The sequence below is a fragment of the Chionomys nivalis genome, chromosome 1 (genome assembly GCF_950005125.1).
Source record: "Chionomys nivalis chromosome 1, mChiNiv1.1, whole genome shotgun sequence".
Taxonomy (NCBI): Eukaryota; Metazoa; Chordata; class Mammalia; order Rodentia; family Cricetidae; genus Chionomys; species Chionomys nivalis.
The window spans coordinates 118675219-118697418 of NC_080086.1; the positions used below are offsets into that span (position 1 = coordinate 118675219).

The window sequence follows — 22200 nt, forward strand, 5'->3', positions numbered from 1 at the left end:
CTCTTGATTAATACACGATTGGCCCAACGTAGACTATTCTAGAAGGGCCAATTCTGAGAACAGGTGGCGGCTAACTCTGCCATTTACACAAAGATGCTTGGCTATCGTCTCAGTTCCCATCCACCCCTTCCTTCATGCACCAATTCTAACTCACTCTGCTAAAGAACCCTCTATCTGCTGGGCGGTGGTGGTGCATGCCTTTAATCCCAGCACTAAGGAGAAAGAGGCAGGCGGATTTCTGAGTTCATGGCCAGCCTGGTCCACAGAGAGAGAGTTCCAGAACAGTCAGGGCTACACAGAGAAATCCTGTCTCGAAGGTGGGGTGAGGGGGAACCTTCTATCTCACATTGACTAAATGTCCACATAACATAATTTCTACTTGCCTACCACAAAGCTACACACAAAAGTTAGAGATTATGCCCTGGAGTCCCTGCCAATGCTGCTCATTGACTGCAAACTCGGGAGGCTGTGTAACTTCTCTCTAATCCTGACTCTTCGTCTATAAAGTGGGAATAATAGAAGCACCTATTGTATCCCCTCACTGGGGGTTAAGTGACAGATGCACGTAAAGCCTTCAGAGCACGGCATGACATGAAAGTAGTTCCTCAATACAGGGTGGAGCTGAGATCCCCCACGAGGCGCACTGGGGGTTGATGCCCTGTGCAGTTAAGACAGGCCCACCATGGGAAGGCTGGAACTGTGGGGCTGAGAACTTGCTCAGATCCGGCTCATGCCTCTGTCCACCTCTGAAAAGTTTGGAGAATGGGCACCACAGCCCATCTTCCCTGGACTTCAGCAAAGCTCTCCTGAGGTGCCAGGAAGCAGGGACGGATGACAAAGGGCAAGAGTCAGCATGGCCCTGTGCTGTCCAGGAGCTCCCAACACAGCTAGGGTTTGATCTCTCTAAACTTCATTTACTACAGGACTGCCTGTGACACCTCTGGCCCAGGGCTGCTGTGAGGAGCGATCAAGTGAATACATAAACAGGCTGTCACATCTGGCTGGCACACAGAGCTCACCATGGGGTTCTCGCGTGACACGGACCCACTTATTTATTAAAAGTCTCCCCTGTGGTAGAGTCCCTAACAGAACCAGGGCACCATGATGAGTTCTCCAACCAAAAGAGTGGCATGTCGGGAGCGGAGGTGCCTTCTTCTAGTACCCAGTTTGTGGTCAAGAGAGAGCAGCTGCTTGTATAGCACCCCTATTCCCAGCTCACCTTCTCCAGCTCCTGCAGGAACACCTGAGCCACCCAGGAGGCCCTCTCAAAACAGGCAACCACTTCTTCCTCCCGCTCTGTCAGGCGGATGTGGGAGGCGATGGAGTTGGGCAGGCGTTCCAGGGAGAGGCCTGCGGAGAAACAGAGAGCCTCAGACCTGCCCTGCTTAGGCCTGGACTCCAGATCTTTCACGGGCACAGGGTAGGTGCATCTGAGGGGATGCATGACATGGAGCAGCCAGTGGGAGGCTGAGGTCCACGGAGGGAAGGGGAAGCTGGAGCAACAGTGGTGTTAGCAGCAGCTGGGAGCAAGCAATGAGCCAAGAAAAGGCACTGGGGCCCCACATCATCATGTGCCCCCATCATGGTCCTACCGTGCCGCCCCTGCCCATTGCACAAGTCCAGCAGACGATCAGTCCCGTGGAGCTCACCGCTCATCTCCAGGCAGTTATCCGTGTTGACATGCTATCTGCTTGCAGTGGATACCTGCGGATCTGACCCTGTCTTTCAGCAGTGACAACCCGATTTTCCTCTGACCACCCTTCATGGTGACAAACTACGGGTAGCAACACGGCTCCATGTGGGCCAATAGGAACCAGTCTCCTAATGGCTACTCATCTCACTGGCACTGTTAAATGGGTGACAGCGGCTAGCCTGGAAATGCTAGAGAAAAATCTGCCTTCAAAAATGTCTTGGGCTAAAGAAATTGGCTCTTCAATTAGGAGCATTTGTTGCTCTTCCAAAAAGCTGTATGGCATCTCACAATGTTCTGTAACTCCAGTTCCAGGGGAGCCAATGCCCTCTTCTTACCTCAGTGAGCATCAGGCATGCATGCACACAGCACATAGACATACATGCAGGCAAAACATTTATACACATAAAATAAATAAATCTTTAAAAAACCTGTTTTATATCTAGCCATACTGGGTGACACATGCTTATAATCTTAGTACTCAGGCTGTACTTAATTCTGTGACAGGAGGATCATGAGTCTGAGAACTACCTGAGAAAATTTACTAAGACCTCATCTCAAGAAAACAAAAAACAAAACCAACCAAACAAAATAATGTCCACACAGAGTGAATATAAACGACACTACTCAACTGCATACATTAAAATAAAATTTTATGTCATGTAATTTTCTTTGCCACAGCTAAAATGTCTTTAAATTAGTTAAGCATATAGCTCCAAGGGTCAAAGAAAAGTTAATAAACCAATCTGCAAAAGACAAAGAAGGAAAAGCATTCTTAGACTGTTGGGGGTGGGGAGAGAGAAAGCCCACATAGAATAATGATCAGACATATCAGAAAAGTGCAGATTCCAAAATAGTGTTGGGATGGCCACCTTCTCAGAAGCTCGACCTCTAGAAAAGTCCATGTACGAGCCAACATCCACCCACCCACATACGCTCTTTTTTCCTTTCTTTGCTTTGTCAAAGTCAGTTTACTGAACCATTTCTGCTGCTGGCAGCTAATGCAGACCTGACTAGAGAATATTGCCCCTGGGACTTGCGTTTCCCAATGGGCAGAACCAGTGTGTCTCTCGTCTCCATGCCCCACGTTACCTTGTGTGTAACAGACACCCAAGACAACTTAGTCATGGGAAGGATTAAGAACACAGTCCTCTAAGCCTCCACCCACTTCTCTAAGCTGCATGTGTCCAGCGGGTGGTCACAGTGGCCTACTACCTGTGGTCTCGCTTCACTCTAATCCAAACTGCTTCCAAGGGGACCTTTCCAAAGTCCCCAGGGGTGCTTCCTGCTACAGAGGAGATCTAAACTAGGTTTGCTTCACCCGATGTCCTCCAAGAGCTATCCGGATCACCTTTCCAACATCTTTTCTTACCCTACCTGCTTCTTCCATCCCAACTTCCTGTTCCCAACTATGGGCAATGCTTCCCACCTGGATTTCACTACCCCACCAAGTCCATGAAGCTACTGATCATCCTCTGTCGTACCGAATGCCACCTCCTATGAGGTTCTTCCAGACAAACCAACTATTCTCTCCTCTCGGTCGTGGCTTATACTTCTCATGTCTCACTGTTTCTTATACTCATTTCTCATATGATCTCCCAAATAGACGGTAGTAGGCTCTTCCTAGTACCAGTTTAATGGTGTTCAATTGTCCTCCACCTGACACACAGTAGGACCAGACAAGCACAGGCTTCCTCGGTGGGAAAAGAAGCCAATTGTGGCCCACAAAGTACAAAGTGCTCTGCAAATACAAGGAAAGAAATTAGCATTGTTTTTCTTGGCTACAATAATCAGCACATACAGATTCAGTGACCCCGCTCTCTTGCCAGACTGGGGTGTGACCACGTCCAAAGGCCAGGAACCTCAGCCTGGGGGAAGGTAGGCACAGAATGTGAAGGCCATTGCTCAACACAAAGACCCAAATCACCCAGGCCACGAGTGTCAATATGGTGTCTGCCAAGTGACTCACTATGGAGAGCAGAAAGATCTTCACTGCAGGACCAGGGAGGAGGAACAGAAAAAGGAGGCAGGTGGCAGGCTCCATGACCTCTCCTACAGCTGGCCCAGACCTCCTTCCCAGGTGTGCTGCATGCCACCATGCAAGAAGGTAGGACAAGAACAACTTGTTCAAGAAGGCCAGCCCAGAAGACTAAGTGCAGGTGACAGGGGCCAGCCAACTCCATGAGGCACAGAGTGGATCTGCTCCAAGGCAGCAGCCGTGTGGCACCAGGAGATGAGCTATAGTGGACTCCCTTCTGCACACTTCCTGCTCAGGCTGCTGAAGTCCCCCACGGTCTGGCTGCTGCAAAGGTGAATTGAGGACACTGGTACGGGGCCTCCACCTTCCTCCCTGTGCTACAATTGTCCCTACTGCCTACCTCCCCATCCCCCACCCCTACCCCCAGGGCAAAGCTTACCACCATGCTTTTCCAAGATACTAAGCCCACTGTTTCTAGTAAGCGCAAAGCAAAACTACCTCCTTCTAGAGACCCTCCGTAATATTTTCAGTAGTGATGGGCAAGGTGATAATGTTATCCACAACTCTGAGCACATATATGAAAAGGATTTTCTGGACTGGGTAAATGGAGGTAGAAAGACCCACCCCAAATGTTGGCAAGACATTTGGGGTGGGTCTTCTATGGGCTGCAGTTACAGAACAGCCTGGGGGTGTAATGGGACCAGCAATGCCTTCCTTCCCTTAACATCACGGATTTCTGCTCAGACCTTAAGCTGGAATAGATTCTTCCTTCCTTGAGTTGCTGTTGTCAAGGCTCTGTCTCAGCACTGAGGAAAGTTGCTAACACCCTCTCCCTCTGACTCAGCAGAGAATGTTAGCTGCATTTCTGCTTTGTGTTTCTTTTTTCTGCGTGGCTCTGGGGATGGAACCCAGACAGACACGCTCTAGGCAAGAGCACTACCAATGTTGTAAATTACCAGCCCTGTATCTCCTGCTCATATACTTTTATTCTGGGTTGGCACCGTGCTATTCCCGATGAGCAAAGCCAGGCAGGCTCAGTTAGTGCCTGGCAGGGAGCGGTTCTGCCCTCCATTACAAAAAACAAACAAACAAACAAACAGCTCTTGATGAACCCACTCAAAAACTGTGGCAGAACCCTGAGGCTTTGTCAGCCAGCCTAACCTATTTGGTGAGTTCCAGACTGTCCCTCACCTGACACTATTTGGTGAGTTTGGGACCCTGTCTCAAAAGATGCTAACTGGCCTCAAGGATAGACCCAAGACTGTCCTCTGGCATGCACATGCATCTGCAGAACACACACGTGTAGTCATGAAATACACACGTGCACACAAACACAGACACACATGGATATACGCAAACACACACAGAATAACGTCTTATAAGTTATAATATTCAAATGAAGCAAGCCATCCAAAAGTACACACTATATGATTTCACTTATATGACAGTCACCGTACTAGCGAAAGAGAAGCAGGGTCACCTGGGAGATGGTGGCGAGGGTCAGCTGGGAAGGGAGCTGGGAAACCTCCTAGGGTGGAGGAACTGTACAGCTATGCCGGTATTCAGACGAGTTCAAATCGTCAAATCATACACTTACAATCTATATGAGCTCACAAATAGGAAATTTTGTTTGAAAATAAGGAGATGATGTCCTTTTTAAAAAGAAATATAAGGTAGAAGTTAAGCAGATGTGTTCATTGAGGTGATCTTCTACAGGATACCTTTCTTTTTATTTATTTGTATTTTATGTGTATGTGAGTTTTGCCTATATATATCTGTACATCATGTGTGTGCCTGACATCCAGGGACACCAGAAGAGGGTGTTGAATCCCTTGGAATTGAAGTTACAGATGGTTGAGAACCACCATGTGGTTGCTGGGAATTGAACCTGGGTCCTCTGGATGAGGAGTCAGTGCACTTCCACTGAGCCATCTCCCTCCAGCTCCTGTAAGATAACTTTCAACATGCTTAAGACCAATAAGGTTCCCAGAGCCAGAAATCCTGGGGTCTAACTGCTAAGAAGACCTACTTCCCGTCCACCGTGTTTGGAAACCCACATCAACCCTAAGAGTTCCCTCCTCCCGATGAGTCCCTCTACACAACAGCACAGCACCAGGTCCAGGGGGAGACAAGCAGCTCTTGAGCCCACCCCAAAGGTTCCTGATGGCTGTGGACCAACCCTGTGGTCTAGGCAGGAAGCCATCAGTTCCCTGGCACGGCTTCCTGTGTCCCCTGGCCGATGGGGACTTTCTGTGAAAACAACATCAACAAGCCAAGGAACAGGCCCCTTTTAAAGAACTCATGAGCTCCACATTTTCCAGGTCCAGCCCTGGCCTTAGCACCAGGCTGGTTGCAACGCCTTCAGTCTGAGATGAATCATTATATCCCTGTAGCAGGCCTTCCAAAAAGCCCCACCCTTGGAGCCTCGAAGCCTTGGGCCCTGGATACAGAAGTGGAGTCCAGAGCAAAGGAGGTTTCCTTTGCTAAGAAACTCCCTCTAAAAAGGTAACATTCTACATGAAGACCAAGGTCCTCCCACTTCTATCTAGGTCCAGGAAGGTGAGCATCCAAACAGGCTACGCTTCCACAAAGCCAGTTCATGTATTAGGATCGAAACCTAGTGCCATTGTCCTTGGCTTCTCATCAGCCTTCATTGGTCTTCATGTAGAGCAGGGAATTTGGACTGCTCTTCAGTATCGAGAGGGAGGGGGAGTGGACTTAGGGGGAGGAGAAGTGGAGTGGGGATAGGGGGAGGGGAGCGGGGGAAGGGGGCAATATGTGGGAGGAGGGGGAGGGAAATGGGAAACGGGGAGCAGTTGGAAATTTTAAGTAAAAAAGAATAAAAAAAAAAAGACTTAAAAAAAAAAAAAGAATGCAGACCACAAAAAAAAAAAAAAAAAAAAAAAAGGTAACATTCTCTATTCACCTACTCTGCTGGTGAAAGGGCACCACATCATGTACAGAGGACGTTTGATCTTGGGTTTACCAAGCATGGGCACCCTGAGTGGCTGGGGAGAAGAAAAGAAACTCAATTTATTCTTTAACCTGAACGTCAGGTGGGCAATGGTTGTCACAGATCACACTCAAAAGTGGGCAACTTCTGGGCAGTGGTGGCGCTATGGCCAATCCTTTGGGAGGTAGAGGCAAGTGGATCTCTGTGAATTCGAGGCCAGCCTGATCTACAAGGTGAGTTCCAGGGCAGCAAGAGCTGTTACACAGAGAAACCCTGTCTTGAAAAAACAAAAATAAACAAACAAAATAAACAAAAAAAGTGGGCAACGGTGGGACTATGAAATGGAAGTAAATAGTATGGGGCACCTCGCTAGCAAGTGGTATTACCAACTCCAGGATCTATGGGCAAACTCAAAAGAACTGAAATCCGGGCCTTGAGAAAATTTTATATATCCAGATTCACAGTTCTGTTATTTATAATAGCCCCAACAGGGAAATACTCCAAGTTTCCATTGACAGATGATTGTACAATTTTATCAGCTGAACACAAAATGATAAATATACCCGGGTGGTGGCAGTACACACCTTTAATCCATGCGCTTGGGAGGCAAAAGCAGGTGGATCTTTTAGTTCAGAGCCAGTCTGCTCTACCAAGTGAGTTCCAGAGCTACACGCAGAGAAACAAGCAAACAAGCAAGATAAATGCTATGCAATTCTAATAAAGTGAATTCAGATTCATAGAATACAAAAATAAAAGGCTGATCACCAGAGGTGGGAGTGGAGAGGGGTGGAGGGAAAAAAAGAGGAAGGATTGTGCGTGGTACATAGTTTCAGTTTTACAAGAAAGAGTTCTGGAGACAATTACACAACGCCATGTGACCAATGTGAAAATGCATGCTTTGTGTTTTCATTGGTTTTTTTGAGACAGGGTCTCTGTATTGCAAATTCTGTCTTGCTCTGCAGCTGAGAATGGCCTCAAACCCTTGATCCCCTTGCCTCTCCCACCTAAATGCTGGCATTACAAAAGTACACCACCATGCTCAGCTCTTGGGATTGTTATGATATATATGAACCTATGTATCTCTAATATTGGGGATTAAACCCACATATATGTGTATATGTATGTATATAATATGTGTGTATATGCATGTGTTTTAACATAATTTTTACATTGTCTTTTGGTCTCAGGTATCCCAGGCTAGCCTCAAGGATAACCATAAACTTCTGGTCCTTCTGGGTCCCCCTTCGAAGTGCTGAGAATACAAGGATGTGCCACCAACCTAGTCTTATGTGGCGCTGGGGAACAAACCCGAGCCTTTGTATATGCTAGGCAGGTAACCATTCTACCAACATCCCCAGCCCTAACATCATTTTTTAAAAGATTTATTCATTTTTATTTTCTGTATATGTTTTGCCTGCATGTAGTATGTGCATGCCTGGTGCCTATGGAAACCAGAAGAGGGCATTCGATCCCCTGGGACCGGAGCTCCTGGTGGTGGTGAGTCACCGTGTGCGTGCTCAGAACAGACTCAAGGTCCTCTGCAAGAGCAGCAAATGCTCTCAACTACCAAGCCATCTCTCCGGCTTCTCATAAAATAGTTTTAAAATAATTTTCAGACAGGGTCTCTGTGTTGCCCAAATTTGCAAATCCCCTGCCTCAGCCTCCCCAGCAGCTGGGATTGCAGGTAAACATCACTGCACCTTGCAAAATATTAACTTTTAACAGTAGATGTCAACGCATAGCTTATGGACTTGTAATGAAATGAGACTGGAAGGATATGTCTCAAAATATTTAAGGATACCAAGGTCCTAGTGTATCTAAAGAGAAACAGGGGCTTACTGATAAAGACCAGCTCACAGAAAAACCATGCTAAGTAAACAAACAGAATATTATAAAGTGCTTTGCTATGATGCTCACAATGTCCTCCTAGTAAACACAATTTTCTCCAGGCCCAGAGGTCAGAGATCTAACTCAGGGAGAACAGATTCATTCCAAGACCCCTTAGGTACAAGCGCCAGAATCGAGATCGGATGCTGGTCCTCTGGCTTTAACTCTCCGCCTAGCTCAGACTCTCGCGTCTTCCTTTGCCCTCGGCATCCACCAAGGCTCTCCAAAGCCCAGGATCTTCTCTCATCTGTCACTGGAGCATCTGATGACTGAGTTACAGCTGTCTACCCTGCTAGTAGGGTAGACACAAGTGTGCAAGCTGCCTTCTCAAATACACGCCCTAAGCCCTAACTACACCCACACCCCCAACGACTTCCAAGGGAAGGCTTCGTGGACAGAGGAGAGGGGCTCTATGCTGCGTGTGACGTGTGCCTCACAGGCTCATGTGTTTGAACACTTGCCAATAGTGCGGTGCCATCAGAAGGTGTGGAACCTTTACCAAAAGAGGTCTAGGTGCCAGACACAAATCACTAGGGCTGGGCCTCGGGGATTTGAGCCTAGTCAACTCTAGTCCAGTTCTCTACTCCTTGATCAGCTACAGTGTGACAAGCAAGCACCTGTGCCATGGACCAAGCTGCTCTGTCACATTGTCCCTTCCATGACAGAGGACAAACCATCTCCTTTAGGTTGCTTCTGTGGGGCTGCCAGGACACAACACAGGAAAACCACATGCTTTCTGCCTCCCCAGGCCAAGACCGCCTTCCTGTGAGGCCATCTTGCCTTAACTGCCACAGCAGAAGATAGATCTCTACCGTTTGTGGTCTTCTCACCCAGCTGGCATTCGGTGTAAGCTTGGTGAACTGGCAGTGAACACACCCAACCTTGTCCTGAGATGCCTCCTCTCTAGCTGGAAGTCAGCCTCTCATTCTGAGGCCCACAACCTGGGGCCCAGGTAGCAGCATACGGGGTGCAGCCCTTCCTCACAAGCCAGACAGCCTACACCTTGGGAAAGGAGCCAAAGCCAACACCTAATTCCTGCCATACCAGGGCAAAATACAGCAAAACAAAAATCTACTATGCTACCATAGCCTGGCCCAGGAGCGGCTGGTGCTCTTTTATTTTTAAAATAAGCCATTAAAAAACAACAGAATATTTTAGGATTGCCCTGGCAGGAAGTGAATAGAAACCACCTTCCCACACCTAACACCCAGAGGAGGAAAAGGCTCAGGCAGCAGGCCGCTCAATTTCCCTCTCTCAGAGTTAACTAGATGTGAACAAAGGTCACATTTCTTCAGAGCAGACAAGCTGGTCTTCTCAAAGCTGGACAGGAAAGATGAAACCAGTTTGGCTGAAACAGAGGGCAGCTCTGGTCCTGAAGGGCCCCTACTCCCCACCCCAATTCCATCAAGAATGGAGCCACAATGATTCCAAACGAGGAAGCAATAACTAAGGTCTGCAAGGCTCCAGGTGATGCCTGGAGAAGCAGGGGTCTCTGTGTCGTCCGCACACTGAATGTACCAGAGAAATGGACGGCACAGGCATGAGGAGAAAAAAGCTGCACACAATGGCCCTCTGAGCTAATTGTAGTCTGGTGCCAACTATTGCAGGCTCAAGATGTTGAGAACAGACCTTAAAGCAACTTGGAGTTGGTCCAAACCTCAGGGCTTAGACCCACAGAAAAGAGGGCAGCTTGTTACCCTGGGCCCTCAGAGGTCCTAGACCCAGACCTTTGAAGGGCGAAGAGGCTATGGAACACTTCATGGTGGTGCAACCAGGGTCAAAACTCTAGGACACCAACCATGACATCTGAGCCCGTCTGCCAGCTCTCAGCTCCCAATGCCCTCTCAGTGGGGCACCTGACCCCACCCATAAGTCTCATCTCTCCTATACTCATGCACTCCTGTATTTCCTATACTCCTATACAGGGTGTGATCCTCCCTACTTCCCAATACGCACTTCCCTGGGCTTTATTCTTCTGCTAAGCCAGCAATAGTTTGCTCCAGGTTCAGGTGACTTTCCTAGCTGACTGGAAAAGGCTCTCCAATCAGGTAGGGCCCATCGCTTCCCTCTCTCACAGTGGCTCAGGTGTACTGGTATTCCTTGAGTATATGGGATGAGGCCAAAGTTGGAGTCAGAGAGCTCACATCCTGCCCCTGCTGCTCACGGTGTGACCTGGCAGGAGTCACAGCAGCCTGGGCTCCAGGCCTCTGCCCTCTATGCCTTTTAACTACTTTGGTCCAGCACTCTGCTCTCCCTCTGAAAAGTCATTCCTATCAAGCAGGCCATAAGATCAGATAATCTCACCCCTGGACCATGCCAGCATTATTGCTGTGGCTCATCATAATGGTTCACCAAATGCCAGCTTGGCTGAGCCAAGGAATGGAGGAGCTGTAAGGATGTTGCCAACTCTCAGCTGAAAAACTGGAATTCCAGATACATAGCCTCAGCTCCAGGATTGAAAAGCAGCCCCTTGCCTGCAGGTGAGAGCTCGAAGCGGCGGGCCCCTAGTCCCACCCACAGTTTAGCCGTTTAACTGAGGGCTGAAGGCTGAGAGAAGTCCCAAGGCCTGCAGACCCCTCAGGGTCTGAAAGAGATCCTTTCAAAGTCCTTTCAAAGGACTTTGAGAAACATAGTCTGTGGCTCAGGTTCCTCATCCACGGATCCTAAGCCAATTGTCAAAGACAATGACCAAGAGTTCTAGGGAGTCCCATAGTTGCAGACAAGACCTCCACCAGTAGAGACCATAATGCCATCGGCAGCAGCCCATTCTTCACAAACCATCCCCTTAAATGTCCAGAAGGCTGAGAGTCAGGGCAGAGGCTCTCATGAAACAGGCCTGGGGCATCCAAGTAACCAAAGACATTATGGCCACTCAGAATCGATGGCTATAAGCTATGGACAACCTTCTCTGGGGTTTCTACTTCCTGTTCTCTAGAGTTGGCAGACTCCACTAATGTTAAGACCTCCTAAGCTAAGGACCGGACCAGGAAGGAATGGCACCAGACAGCCCATGCCACCAGTTTTGGCAACATTACCTCCTTCTAGAATGCTGCGTCCCCTGGAGTCACATCACACCTGCCCACTATTCCCACACGGGAATGGACCCAGCTGTTCACCCTCGGCATCTCTAACAGGTGCCTGCTTAAAGGACTGCTGGCAAGTGATATTTTAATGGGATGTGGGCCAGAGACCTCAAGAAACAACATTAGAGGGCAGACCCCTGTAGGAAGGAGCCCATGGAAATGGACAGAAGAGGGCAGACACAGTGCGACTGGTTCCAAGTGAGCGTGGAGGAAAGGCAATGGGCTGAATAACCCAGGAAATACCTGTGCAGTGTTGGAATCCACGCATAAAGTAAAGAGAGAAGGGTACGACCGGCATGGACAATAGTGCAAGAGAAAGCAAAAGGGTAGAATTTCTGAAATGCAAGGTGTTTTCACAAAAGTACCCTTCTATTTTAGTGCAGGAAATGTATGTTTGCATTGTTTTTGGCTTCTTTAAACATTTATCCATCTGTGTGCACACAGCATGGAAATCAGAAGTTAGTTCTCTCCTTTCAACGGGATTGAACTCAGGTCATCAAGTGTGGTGGTTTGAATGAGAATGGCCCCCTTAGGCTCACATATTTGAATGCCTAGTCACCAGGGAATAGAACTCTTCTATAGAAATCAAAGGATTAGGAAGTGTGGCCTTCTTGGAGGAAGTGTGTCACTGGGGGGTGGGCCCATGCTGGACCTGGTCTCTCTCTGCTTGAGGACCAGGATGTAGCTCTCAGCTACTTCTCCAGCACCACATCTGCCTGCTGCCATGCTTCCCACCATGACAACTGTAAGCAAGCCCCAATTACTGCTTTCTTTTATAAGAATTGTCTTGGTCATGGTGTCCTTCACAGCAACAGAACAGCGACTAAGACATCTTGTTTGACAAGAGCCCTCACCCTCTGGGAGTGCCACCAAACAAGAGGACCACTTGGCTGGTCCTTATTGTTTCTGAATGAAACAATACCTAACATGGACAATACCCCCTTTTACCCTTAGAGAAGTTGAATGCTCATGTATTTCCCATCCTATAGACACATACACATTACACATGATGCTCTTTGAACAACAGAAACCTGAGACGACTATAGGCAGCCCTCTCTCAAGGTACCCAGTGAGGTTTAAGGTCAGCCCCTCTGCCTCCCTGGAAACAAGAGACCCAGTCCGATAAGGATGTGTACCTTATGTCCTAGATGCTCTGAGGGTCACACTGAAAAGTCCCTCTGCTCTGAAGGGGAACACAGTGAGTTGGGTATGCTTTCACATCTTTGAGGAGGGGTTAGAGAGATCAGAAGTCTGTCCTGAACCCCAGAAGAACAGCCGCTCATACTTTGTCTCATCAGGTCTGCCAGGCTGGTGAGTTCAGGCTCCCCTCTAACACAGCAGCTCTATGCTCTCCCTCAGTCCACGTGTGCACTGGGTAGCCTAGCATGAAATGGAACCCCCACAAATGGGTTATAGAGCTGTCGTCCTGGGCTCTGCAAATGGCCTAGTGATAAAGGACTTCCTGCACAAACATAAAGACCAAAGTTGGGATCTCCAGAACCCACAGAAATGTTGGGATGGCACATTAGCCTGCCTGCAATCCTCAACTCAGAAGGTGGGGACAGGACCCTCCAGGCAAGCTCTGCGAGATCCTACCTACATGAATAGGGCAGAAGAGCAATTGGGGATGATTCCCAACACCAACTCCAGAGCCCCACATACATGCATACACACACATGCATAAAGACCCACACACACAAACATACATCCACACATACATGCATACAACACACACAAACATGAGTAGACTAAGATGGAAAAGGAAAAAGAAAGTTATAGTATGACAGCCATAAGTTCTGGAACTGGGTCAGGCTGGCTCATTCAGAGGCCACCCAGAATGAGAAAGAGGCTGACAGGCCTCTGGGGTACAGAGGGTGCTAGTCCCAACAGACGCTAACTCGGGTACTGGGTAAATGGCTTTCCTTCCTCAGTTTCCTTATCTATAACACAAGGATTTGGTCTAACTCTTTTCTACCTAGACTTCTGAGTACTACATCAGAGGTTGTCTATGAGGTCTGGCTGCCTAGGTTCAAATCCTGTGCTGTGAGCTCTGGCAGGAGCCACCAGCTCCAGCCTCAGCTACTCGACTAGAACATGGGAGGAAGAAAGCCCAGACCCCGGGGTCTGCAGATTCAGGTGAGGTCATGCCTGACTTGGAGTGAGGATGCAATGGCTATTAGTACAATCTCAGTGAGTTCAGGGCCCTTGCTGTCACTACCGCATGTTCTCAAATGAAGTCATCCAACCACCAGCACTTCCCATTTCCTTGTGCGCCCTCTGGGTGAAGAGACCCCCCAGATCCCACAGATTCGGTGAAGCTATAGCAGGCACACACTGATGGCCTTGTGCATGGTCTCGAGCACACACAGGCTCAGGCAAACCCCAACATGCCAAGCAGCAGGTGTGGTCACTGCAACAGGACAAGCTGAGAGGAGTCAGGGAGGACAAGCAGAGAGGAGTCAGGCAAGGGGCAGGGGTGGGACACATGCAGTCGCTGAGGGATGGGGAGCCTGCAACTGAGCAGCCCACATGAGCAATGCCGGATCCTTACCTCCCTGGCAGGACCTCTGACCACCAGGACTGTGTTCCCCCAAGAAGCTGGAGGCATGCTGGAGAGAGGAGAGAGCAGGACACAGAGAGCAATGTGTACTGAGCAAGGCTGATAGGAGGAAAGACTGAAAAGGAGACCCAAGAGAGGACGTTCAGTTCAGGACTTCCACAGCTGAGGTACTTCCCAAGTAACTCCCAAGACCTGAGCACCAAAAACTGACCACTTCCCAAGACTGGCCAGTGCCCCAGGCACAGAGGGAGGTGAGCAAGCAGAGGGCGAAGACCCTTACAGTCTGTGCTGTATCATGTGGGCACTTGCCCTCCAGCCCGCCTGCCCAGGGAGACCAACGTGGTAGGCTTCTTAGGATAACGGAAAGGACTCGGGGACCTCAGGGCCCCTACAGCCAGAGTCCAGGTCATCCATAGTTACAGATGCTCCTGTGAGGACCCACAGTCCACAGAGAAGTGTGTCTGTGTCGGAACAGGGAGGGAATACACGTTTTCCAATGCCAGCATGTCAGACAGGGGGCTCTGGTCCTCACTCCATCTGGGTAACTTTGGGCAAGGTACTTTTCTTCTCTAGGCCTCAGTTTCCCCAGGCAGAAAGAGGGTAACACATACTCTCCTAGTGCCAGGTTCCAAATCCCAATAGGAATACAGGTGGCTTATCTAGACTTTTCTCTGAGGGTTGATTTTACTGGAATAGAGCAATGTTCAAACGTCTCAGAATTTCAGCAAGTCTGGGAGGAGGGGATTTCACTGCCACTGAGGCTAACAGCAGGCACAGAGTGTGCTATGTGTGTGCTCTGTGTGTGTGCATGTGTGCGTGTGTGTGCGTGTGCTCTGTGTGTGCTCTGTGTGTGTGCATGTGCTCTGTGTATGTGTATGCGGAGATCAACACAGCTAGGAACCAGTTCCCTTCATGAAATTCCTCACTGATCCTGTGCCCCTGAGTTTCTTCTTGAGTGTTTTTTGCCCTGGAAGGGTTGAGAGCTCCTCCAGGACAGGAAGTCTTTATCCCTGGATCTTGGCAGCCCCTCTCTGCTCACAACAGGGGCCCCGCACCTGGGGAGTGACAGATCCCAGCAGTGTCAGTCACTAGAGCAGGCCTGACAAGAGCTGGCATGCCCTTTAAGGTTTTCTTGACCTAGTTATATAACTCAGCTGGTCATGAGAACACTGGGAAGGCTGCTATCGCAACCTCCCTTTGCAAATATGTCAGCAGAAGCCGAGAAAGGTGAAGAGGCAGTTTGCCCAAGGGCATCTAGTTTGGTAACACACAGTTGTCAACAAAGCCCAGGTGAGAATCTGAGTCCACAGAGTTGAGATCCAGGCTGTCCTGAAAGGGAGCGTGTAGCTGGGGCCTGGGTTAACATCTGGCTGGACATGAGCTTGCAGGCCCACCCTCATCACACCGTCCACTGCCCTGTGCTGCTGCCTGCTCTAGACACCTGGCAGCGGGGGAGGTCCAAACAGCTGTGCAAACTACCTTTGATGACAAACGCCTCTGACAACAACCGCATCTGATACAGGGGCTTGTTCTCCACGGATATGTCATCAATCCCGGCCCGCGCATACATGCTGATGGCGTCCCGGTATGAGCCCTCCACGTAATGTAGCTTGCCCAGGATCAGCATGGCCTCACACATGTACTGCGGCTGAAAGTACAAAGACACGTTAGCAGGTTCCTGCTCCAAAGTTTCCACCATGCCCATCCTCCTGAGTACCTAGGATGAAGATATTCCTCCCCTATTGAGCCTTAAACCATGAACTGCCTAAGACCCTCTCCTTACTCCTCCGGGAGTCTTCCGTGATGCCTGTGGCCCCCTGCCTACACAGCTGAGTCCACTGCCTGCACTGGGGCTCTTTTTTTTTTTTTTGGTTTTTTCGAGACAGGGTTTCTTTGTGGTTTTGGAGCCTGTCCTGGAACTAGCTCTTGTAGACCAGGCTGGTCTCGAACTCACAGAGATCCGCCTGCCTCTGCCTCCCGAGTGCTGGGATTAAAGGCGTGCGCCACCACCGCCCGGCCTGCACTGTGGCTCTTAATGCAATGCTTATGACACATAGCTTCATATGTGTGTGTTTGTGTCCTGACTTCAAGCAGCTGCAGAATTGGGCCCTGTCTCCTCTCTCTTGAAGCCCCCACAAGGCTCTGATCTGGGTTGGCTCCTCAGGAACTCAGTACTTATTCTGAATACTCGAGGGAAGGGAATGAGCCAAAATAAATGTGTGCGTGCAGGTGTGTGTGTGCGTGTGTGTGTGTGAGGTGAAATTAGAGAAATTAGGTGAGAGCTTTAAAAAGAGCCCACGAGGACCCTGAAGTTGGCACCTACACCCCTTCAGCAGAACTTTTAGAAGGGGGACCAGGCACATTAGCAGCATGGGACAGAGGACCAGAGGTGAAGTGAAGGCCGGCTGGGTCACCATGCTCATCTTAGCAGTAGCAGGGTTAAGTGCAGAACCCGGGAGGCCCAAAATACCTACTCCAAACCCTGCTCTCTGCAGTGCTGCTCACATGCAAGTCTCCACCCACTCTGAGGACCCTTACGGCCTCCTTAGGGACTCGGCCCTGGCCAAGCGCCCTAGCAGAGGATGTGCTCACTGTCACTTCAGCTTGTACTGCTGAGGAGAGAGGCTGAGCTGGTCTGGTTGGCCACAGTCCTGGCACTAAGCTCTAGCCTTAGATGTAAGTCTACTTTACTCCCAAGATTTTCACCTCCTAACAGTGCTCGCACTGGGCGGTGGTGGTGCACACGTTTAGGCCCAGCACTTGGAAGGCAGAGGCAGGTGGATCTCTATGAGTTCAAGGCCATCCTGGTCTAGAGAGCGAGTTCCAGGACAGGCTCAAAAAAAAAAAAAAAAAAAAAAAAAAAAGAAGCCTTGTGCCTTGTGCCTAGCTGGCCTTTCAACCAGGTTCTGGCCATCGCCCTTGGGGCAAGGGCACTCTGGAGATGAAGTTCTGGTTCCAACACCCAACCTCTCCCGCTGGCAGGAGGGTGATTTCCCAGTCTACAAGTGGGTAGGTAGGTCAAGGTATCTTGATCCGAAGGTGAGCCTCCACCAGTCTCACCATCATCCTCCCTTGGAGAGACCAAGAAAGAGACATGGGATGAGGCAAAGCCAAGCCCCATGGAAGCCAACTGCTCCACCCCCACTCATCTCTCTGGAGAATCCCATTCCTTCATTGTCTACGCTTAACTCGAAACCTTTCCCATGCCTGTCCAGATGGTCATCTACTCCCTTGGCCCCACCTCCCCCTACAAATGCTCCCAGCTCCCAGGAAGCGCCCTTCTGTTAAGTTCCCAGAATGCCTCGCACCACCCTGAGGAGGAGCCCTGCCCTATCTCCTCTTCTCTCTGACCACTTTTCTTAAAAAGCCATTTGTTAGTTTCCCCAAAGAGGCCACCCATTTCCCCAGTCAGGGTCACAGGCGACACATCCCCAGAGGGATCCAGTCCACAGCGCTTCTGAGCTGTGTGGCATCTTTGCCCTTCCATGTGGTGGTCTCAAGTTATAGGTTCAGTTCTCTCTACTCAGCCCAATCTACCTCGTGGGTGAAGAAGAGATAATGACACCTGTTCCTTGCTTCCCATCCCAGGAAGCCAAGGACATTAACAAGGGCATAGTCTAGAACACAGCTTTGAACTGCCCCTGAGAGAAGAGCGAGATAAATACAGGCCATGAGCAGTGATTACAATCACGCACAGGGCAGCAAGACTCAGAAGGACACATCCCGGGCATGATGAGTGGGTGTGGCAGCTGGTGGACCCCTGTGAACTAATGACAGTTTACAACACAGCATCCACTAAGTCGGGGGGGGGGGGGACAACACAACAATGATCCCTAAAATGAAATGTTTGCTATTTTAAAAGCTGCTCCTGGGGCCAAGAAGTATATCCATCCCGACCTTTGTTGTCAAGGCGTCTTCATTCTCTCTGACAGAACAAAGGTAAACTATAGTTCCACTGCTACATTATGATTTTTTTTTTCTAATGTCTTTGCTTAGCAATATTAAAAGTCAGCTACCCCAACTCCGAATTTGAAGTGTTCTTGGTCTGTCAACCTAACCAGTCAGAATCTCAGGTGCTGGCCAAGTGGAAGGGTGCCTATAAGACTTTCTCAGCTTGGGATAAAGATTCCTGTGTTAAATAGATCTTTAGTCCCCTGTCCTGTCTCTGCCTCATGTCCCTGTACCCTCGCAAAAAGCCCACTAGGAAAGAATGGATGAGAAAGTATTTCACTCTGAGACTGAAGCCTTGTAGGCATCTTCCTCCAATCAGTCTCTAGTCTATTCTTTGGGAGTCAGCCCAGAGCTTGAGATGTCACAGCAGATGGAGCCATATTTGCTAAGCGACCACCTTTCCCAGGTCACAGAAGTGGGGTTAATGGCATTCCACTGTAAAGAGTACCTGGGAAGCCTTGATGAAATGCTACAGTTCCTGAGCCCAGGGGATAGCAGAAGTTAGCATGGTGGCTGATTTTCACTCATCTCCACAAAAGTGGACTAGCTGGGACTTCAAGGATCGCCCAGATTGTAAGGTCGAGATGACAGGAGGTACCTCAGAACTGCCTGCCCCTTCTCTCTCCATCAGAGGACTCCACCTGAACACACCTGCTGCCTAGAAACCCCAGTCCCACTCTGACCTTTGGAGCAAGATAGCCTGGAGACTCACCGGCAGCTTCCCATTGTTCAGGACGCTGCTCAGATGATCTTTGGCTTCAATTAGCCTGGGCTCATTCTTCTCCAGCAAAGGGATGGAGTCTTTTATTTTGTTATGGTTATCTTTCAAACACTGCTCCAGAAGGGCCTCTGCTAGCAACAGCTTCCCAAAGTCATCTGGAAAACAGGACAAGGATCCTTGAACACGCACCGTAGACATCCCGGGCCCCTAACTGCCCCTACCCAGCACATGAATGCCTCAGGTCTGTAAAATGAAATATGCATTTCCCACGAACCTACATAATCTTTGAGGCCTGCAGGGAGTTCTAGGCCAGTCTGGGTGACAGAGCAAGAATCAATCTAAAGAAAAGAGCACCCAGCTAAACCATGGAAGAGGGAACTTAACAACACATTTCATTCTCCTAGATTCTGGGATCAAGTACAATTGATCTGCCCATCTTCAGTGACTTTAGTTAGTGTGGCATGGGATGACCTAGCAGCCAGAGCAAAGAGTGAATGCTTGATTGAAAGTGAGACTTTAGCCCTCTAACACCCCTATATCCAAGGAGTCCGGGATGAATGATTGGAAGCCTCACCCCAGCCCCTGGCCTGGGAGTTGTGTTGGTCTGACTCCAACTCCCAACCTGCCAAGCCCTGGCCCCTCCCCCCGGGGAGGTCAGGACTGCTCCCACAGGCTATTTAGGCTCTAGTGGGGCGGGGGTGGGGGTGGGAGGTGGGCGTGGGTTTTGGGTTTGCACAGGCTCCTCTCCCTGCCATGCTGTCTTGGTCCACCTGAGAGTGCCACATTTATTAAACACGGGCGTTTTAATTCGATCTAATCTGGTTTGATTGAAATTCTTTGCAATTGGCAGAGCGGCTTTTCTTAAGATTAAACCAAACAGTGACTGCCGCTTGCACAGTTTCTTGTGCAGCAGGGCAGGTCACTGAACATGTCCGGCTCTTTCCAAGAGTTCTCTCGCACAGGCGCTCACCTGCACACCTCATAACCTGGCAAGTAGCTTTAGACTACTTGATTGTGCTTCCCCCCACCACAATAAAATCCCAGTCTTGTCCTGGCCACATTCCTGCTGCATGTGACAGAGGGACACACACACTCTCACACTCACACACACTCTCACACACTCACAGTCACACTCAGTCACACACACTCACACACAGTCACACTCACACATACACACTCACAGTCACACTCACAGTCACACTCACACACACAGGGGAGCCAGAAGTCTCGTGTGCAAAGCTTCAAGTCCAACAGCCTCGAGGGGCTGTGCTCACTGCCTGCCCGTCACCAGGCTGAGAAACTACTCAATGGACGTGCGTAACAAATGTCTGTCTGGTGAATCAGACCCCAGCTCTCGGGAGAGGAAGCAACAGATACAGAGCTACGTCAATTCCGTGTCTCTAGGAACACCCACTCTGCCCCATCTTTTCACAGTGTTTCAGCTGTCACCCTACTCTCTTGAGAATAACGGCCTTTGCTCAATCTCCCTCTCTGAAAGACAAGGCACCCTGACCCGAATCTCAGCCACACAGTCCCATGAGGCTTTTGCCCCAAGGAGGCTTCATCAGACCCTTTGCTACCAACCTCAAGACTTTAAAAATTAACATTCTGAGGACTTGCCTATAAAAGTACCCCTTTCAAAGTACCATCCATTGCTAAGGGAGCATAAATAGAAGAACCTTCTAGAAGGGGCAACTTGGCAACATCCGACAGATGTTTGCATATGTAAAATAACCTACTCATAATTCCTCATTCAGTAGCACTTACACTAGCAAAAAACATAGACAGGCTGTATGTCCATCAATGAGTGGCTAATTAAAATTCTCTACGTCCATAAAAGGGATGCCTTTCATCTAAACAAAAAACGAAACAACAAAAAAAAAAAGACCCAGGATGCTTTGCATGTGCAACTGTGGAAGAAACTTAAACGGATAACAAAGCAGAGTGAGGAAGAGGCAGGCAGATCTCTGAGTTTGAGGTCACCCTGATCTACACAGCTAATTCAAGACCAGTCAGAGTTACATGGTGAGACTCTGGTGTTGAAGAAACAAGCAGAGTGAGCAGATCATGGTAGTGACACCAGCATCAGCTCTCCGCAAGTTTCAGACTTGCCTAGCGCATTCCAAGCCAGCTAGAAAAAAAAAGAAGGAAGGAAAAAAGCAGTGCGCACAATAGTGCCCGGCAGTCATAAGCCACTGTTTATTTCTCCATGCAAGTGATAGAAACACACACGCGCGCGCGCACACACGTGCGTGCCAGAAAACCTTGAGAACACACTGGAGACACAATGGGGCTTTCCACTCTTGTGCACCTTTGGTTTGAACTAAGTGAATATACTACCTACTCGAAAATAAAATTGAAATCAGACCAGGGCTGGAAGGAGACCTTCATTTTCAGATCTCAGCCCCAGAGAGTGGCGGACACCTAGCAAGGCTGCCTGATGCTCAGGGCTCTGTCCTTCTGTGTAAAACCCACAGCAGGGTTCCAAGCCAGCTCTGGGGAATTGTGTCCCTTGGCAGGCTCCTTCTGTGAGAGGGTCCCGCCCCTCAGGAGCCTCTCTACCCTGTGACGTTTAACTCCCCACCTTGCCACAGCGCCAGCCGCTTCTGCAGCTCACCTAGCCCTTCCAGAGTTCCTGACCCCTCATCCTGACACCTTTCCTGCCAAAAGAAACTTGCTTAGCTCCCGGAAGTCACTCCTTTCCACAAATGAGAGCGCCCTCAGAAGTTGTTCCGCCCAGGGTGGTGTGCACCAGCACAGGTCTCAGCTTGTGACAACCCCACCACCACCACGTGGGCAAAAACTTGAGTGCACATGTAGAAACCAGCCAAAGCACTGTTGAATTGACTAAATCCAATGATTTAAAAAAAATCAGAAAGGGTGAAAAACTAAAAATTTTTTTCTATCATTTTTGTAGGGCCTGGGTCTTCTGAGTTTTTTTTTTGGGGGGGGGGCAAAATCCTAGCAGATAAAAACCAAAAATTCTCCCCTCTAAAAGTGTTTGACGAGCACTGCCCTAAACTCTGAGGGAGCAGGACTGTGAAGGAACACTAATGTTTGTCGTGGGACTACGAAGTGACAGTCATTTTATCGTGGTTTCATTTAACCTGCACAGCCCTACAAGTGGACAGATGAAGTTTTTGTTCGCATTGTAACCAACAACACAACACAGGCAAATACGAATGCCTCTCCTGCACCTCAGAGCAGAGATCTAACTAAAAGAAACAAACACAAACAAACATTTACTTAACGTAGGTGAGGGGTGGTAGTCACAGGCTGGGGTGCCCACTGGCCATGTCTGGCTTGCGGAGGTCAGGGGACAGCCTGTAAGGAGTCCACTGAGTTTTGCTTTTTACCAGTGGGTACAGGATAGAAAC

General features: G+C 49.3%; 1 protein-coding gene across 3 annotated transcripts in view; it reads right to left on the reverse strand.

Annotated features, from left to right (window-relative positions):
* Ttc7a (tetratricopeptide repeat domain 7A) overlaps window positions 1-22200 on the reverse strand; it is a 103238-nt gene that overhangs the window by 76188 nt on the left and 4850 nt on the right. Inside the window, exons 2-5 of one of the 3 annotated variants that reach the window (XM_057764589.1) lie at window positions 18815-18978; window positions 15616-15799; window positions 14143-14250; window positions 1220-1350 (exon numbers count right to left, since the gene is read on the reverse strand). In XM_057764589.1, coding sequence (XP_057620572.1) covers window positions 1220-1350; window positions 14143-14250; window positions 15616-15799; window positions 18815-18978 — 587 coding nt within the window. Of the gene's footprint in view, window positions 1-1219; window positions 1351-14142; window positions 14251-15615; window positions 15800-18814; window positions 18979-22200 lie in introns of those variants that run through there. The other 2 variants (XM_057764580.1, XM_057764572.1) reach the window with 2 other exon arrangements.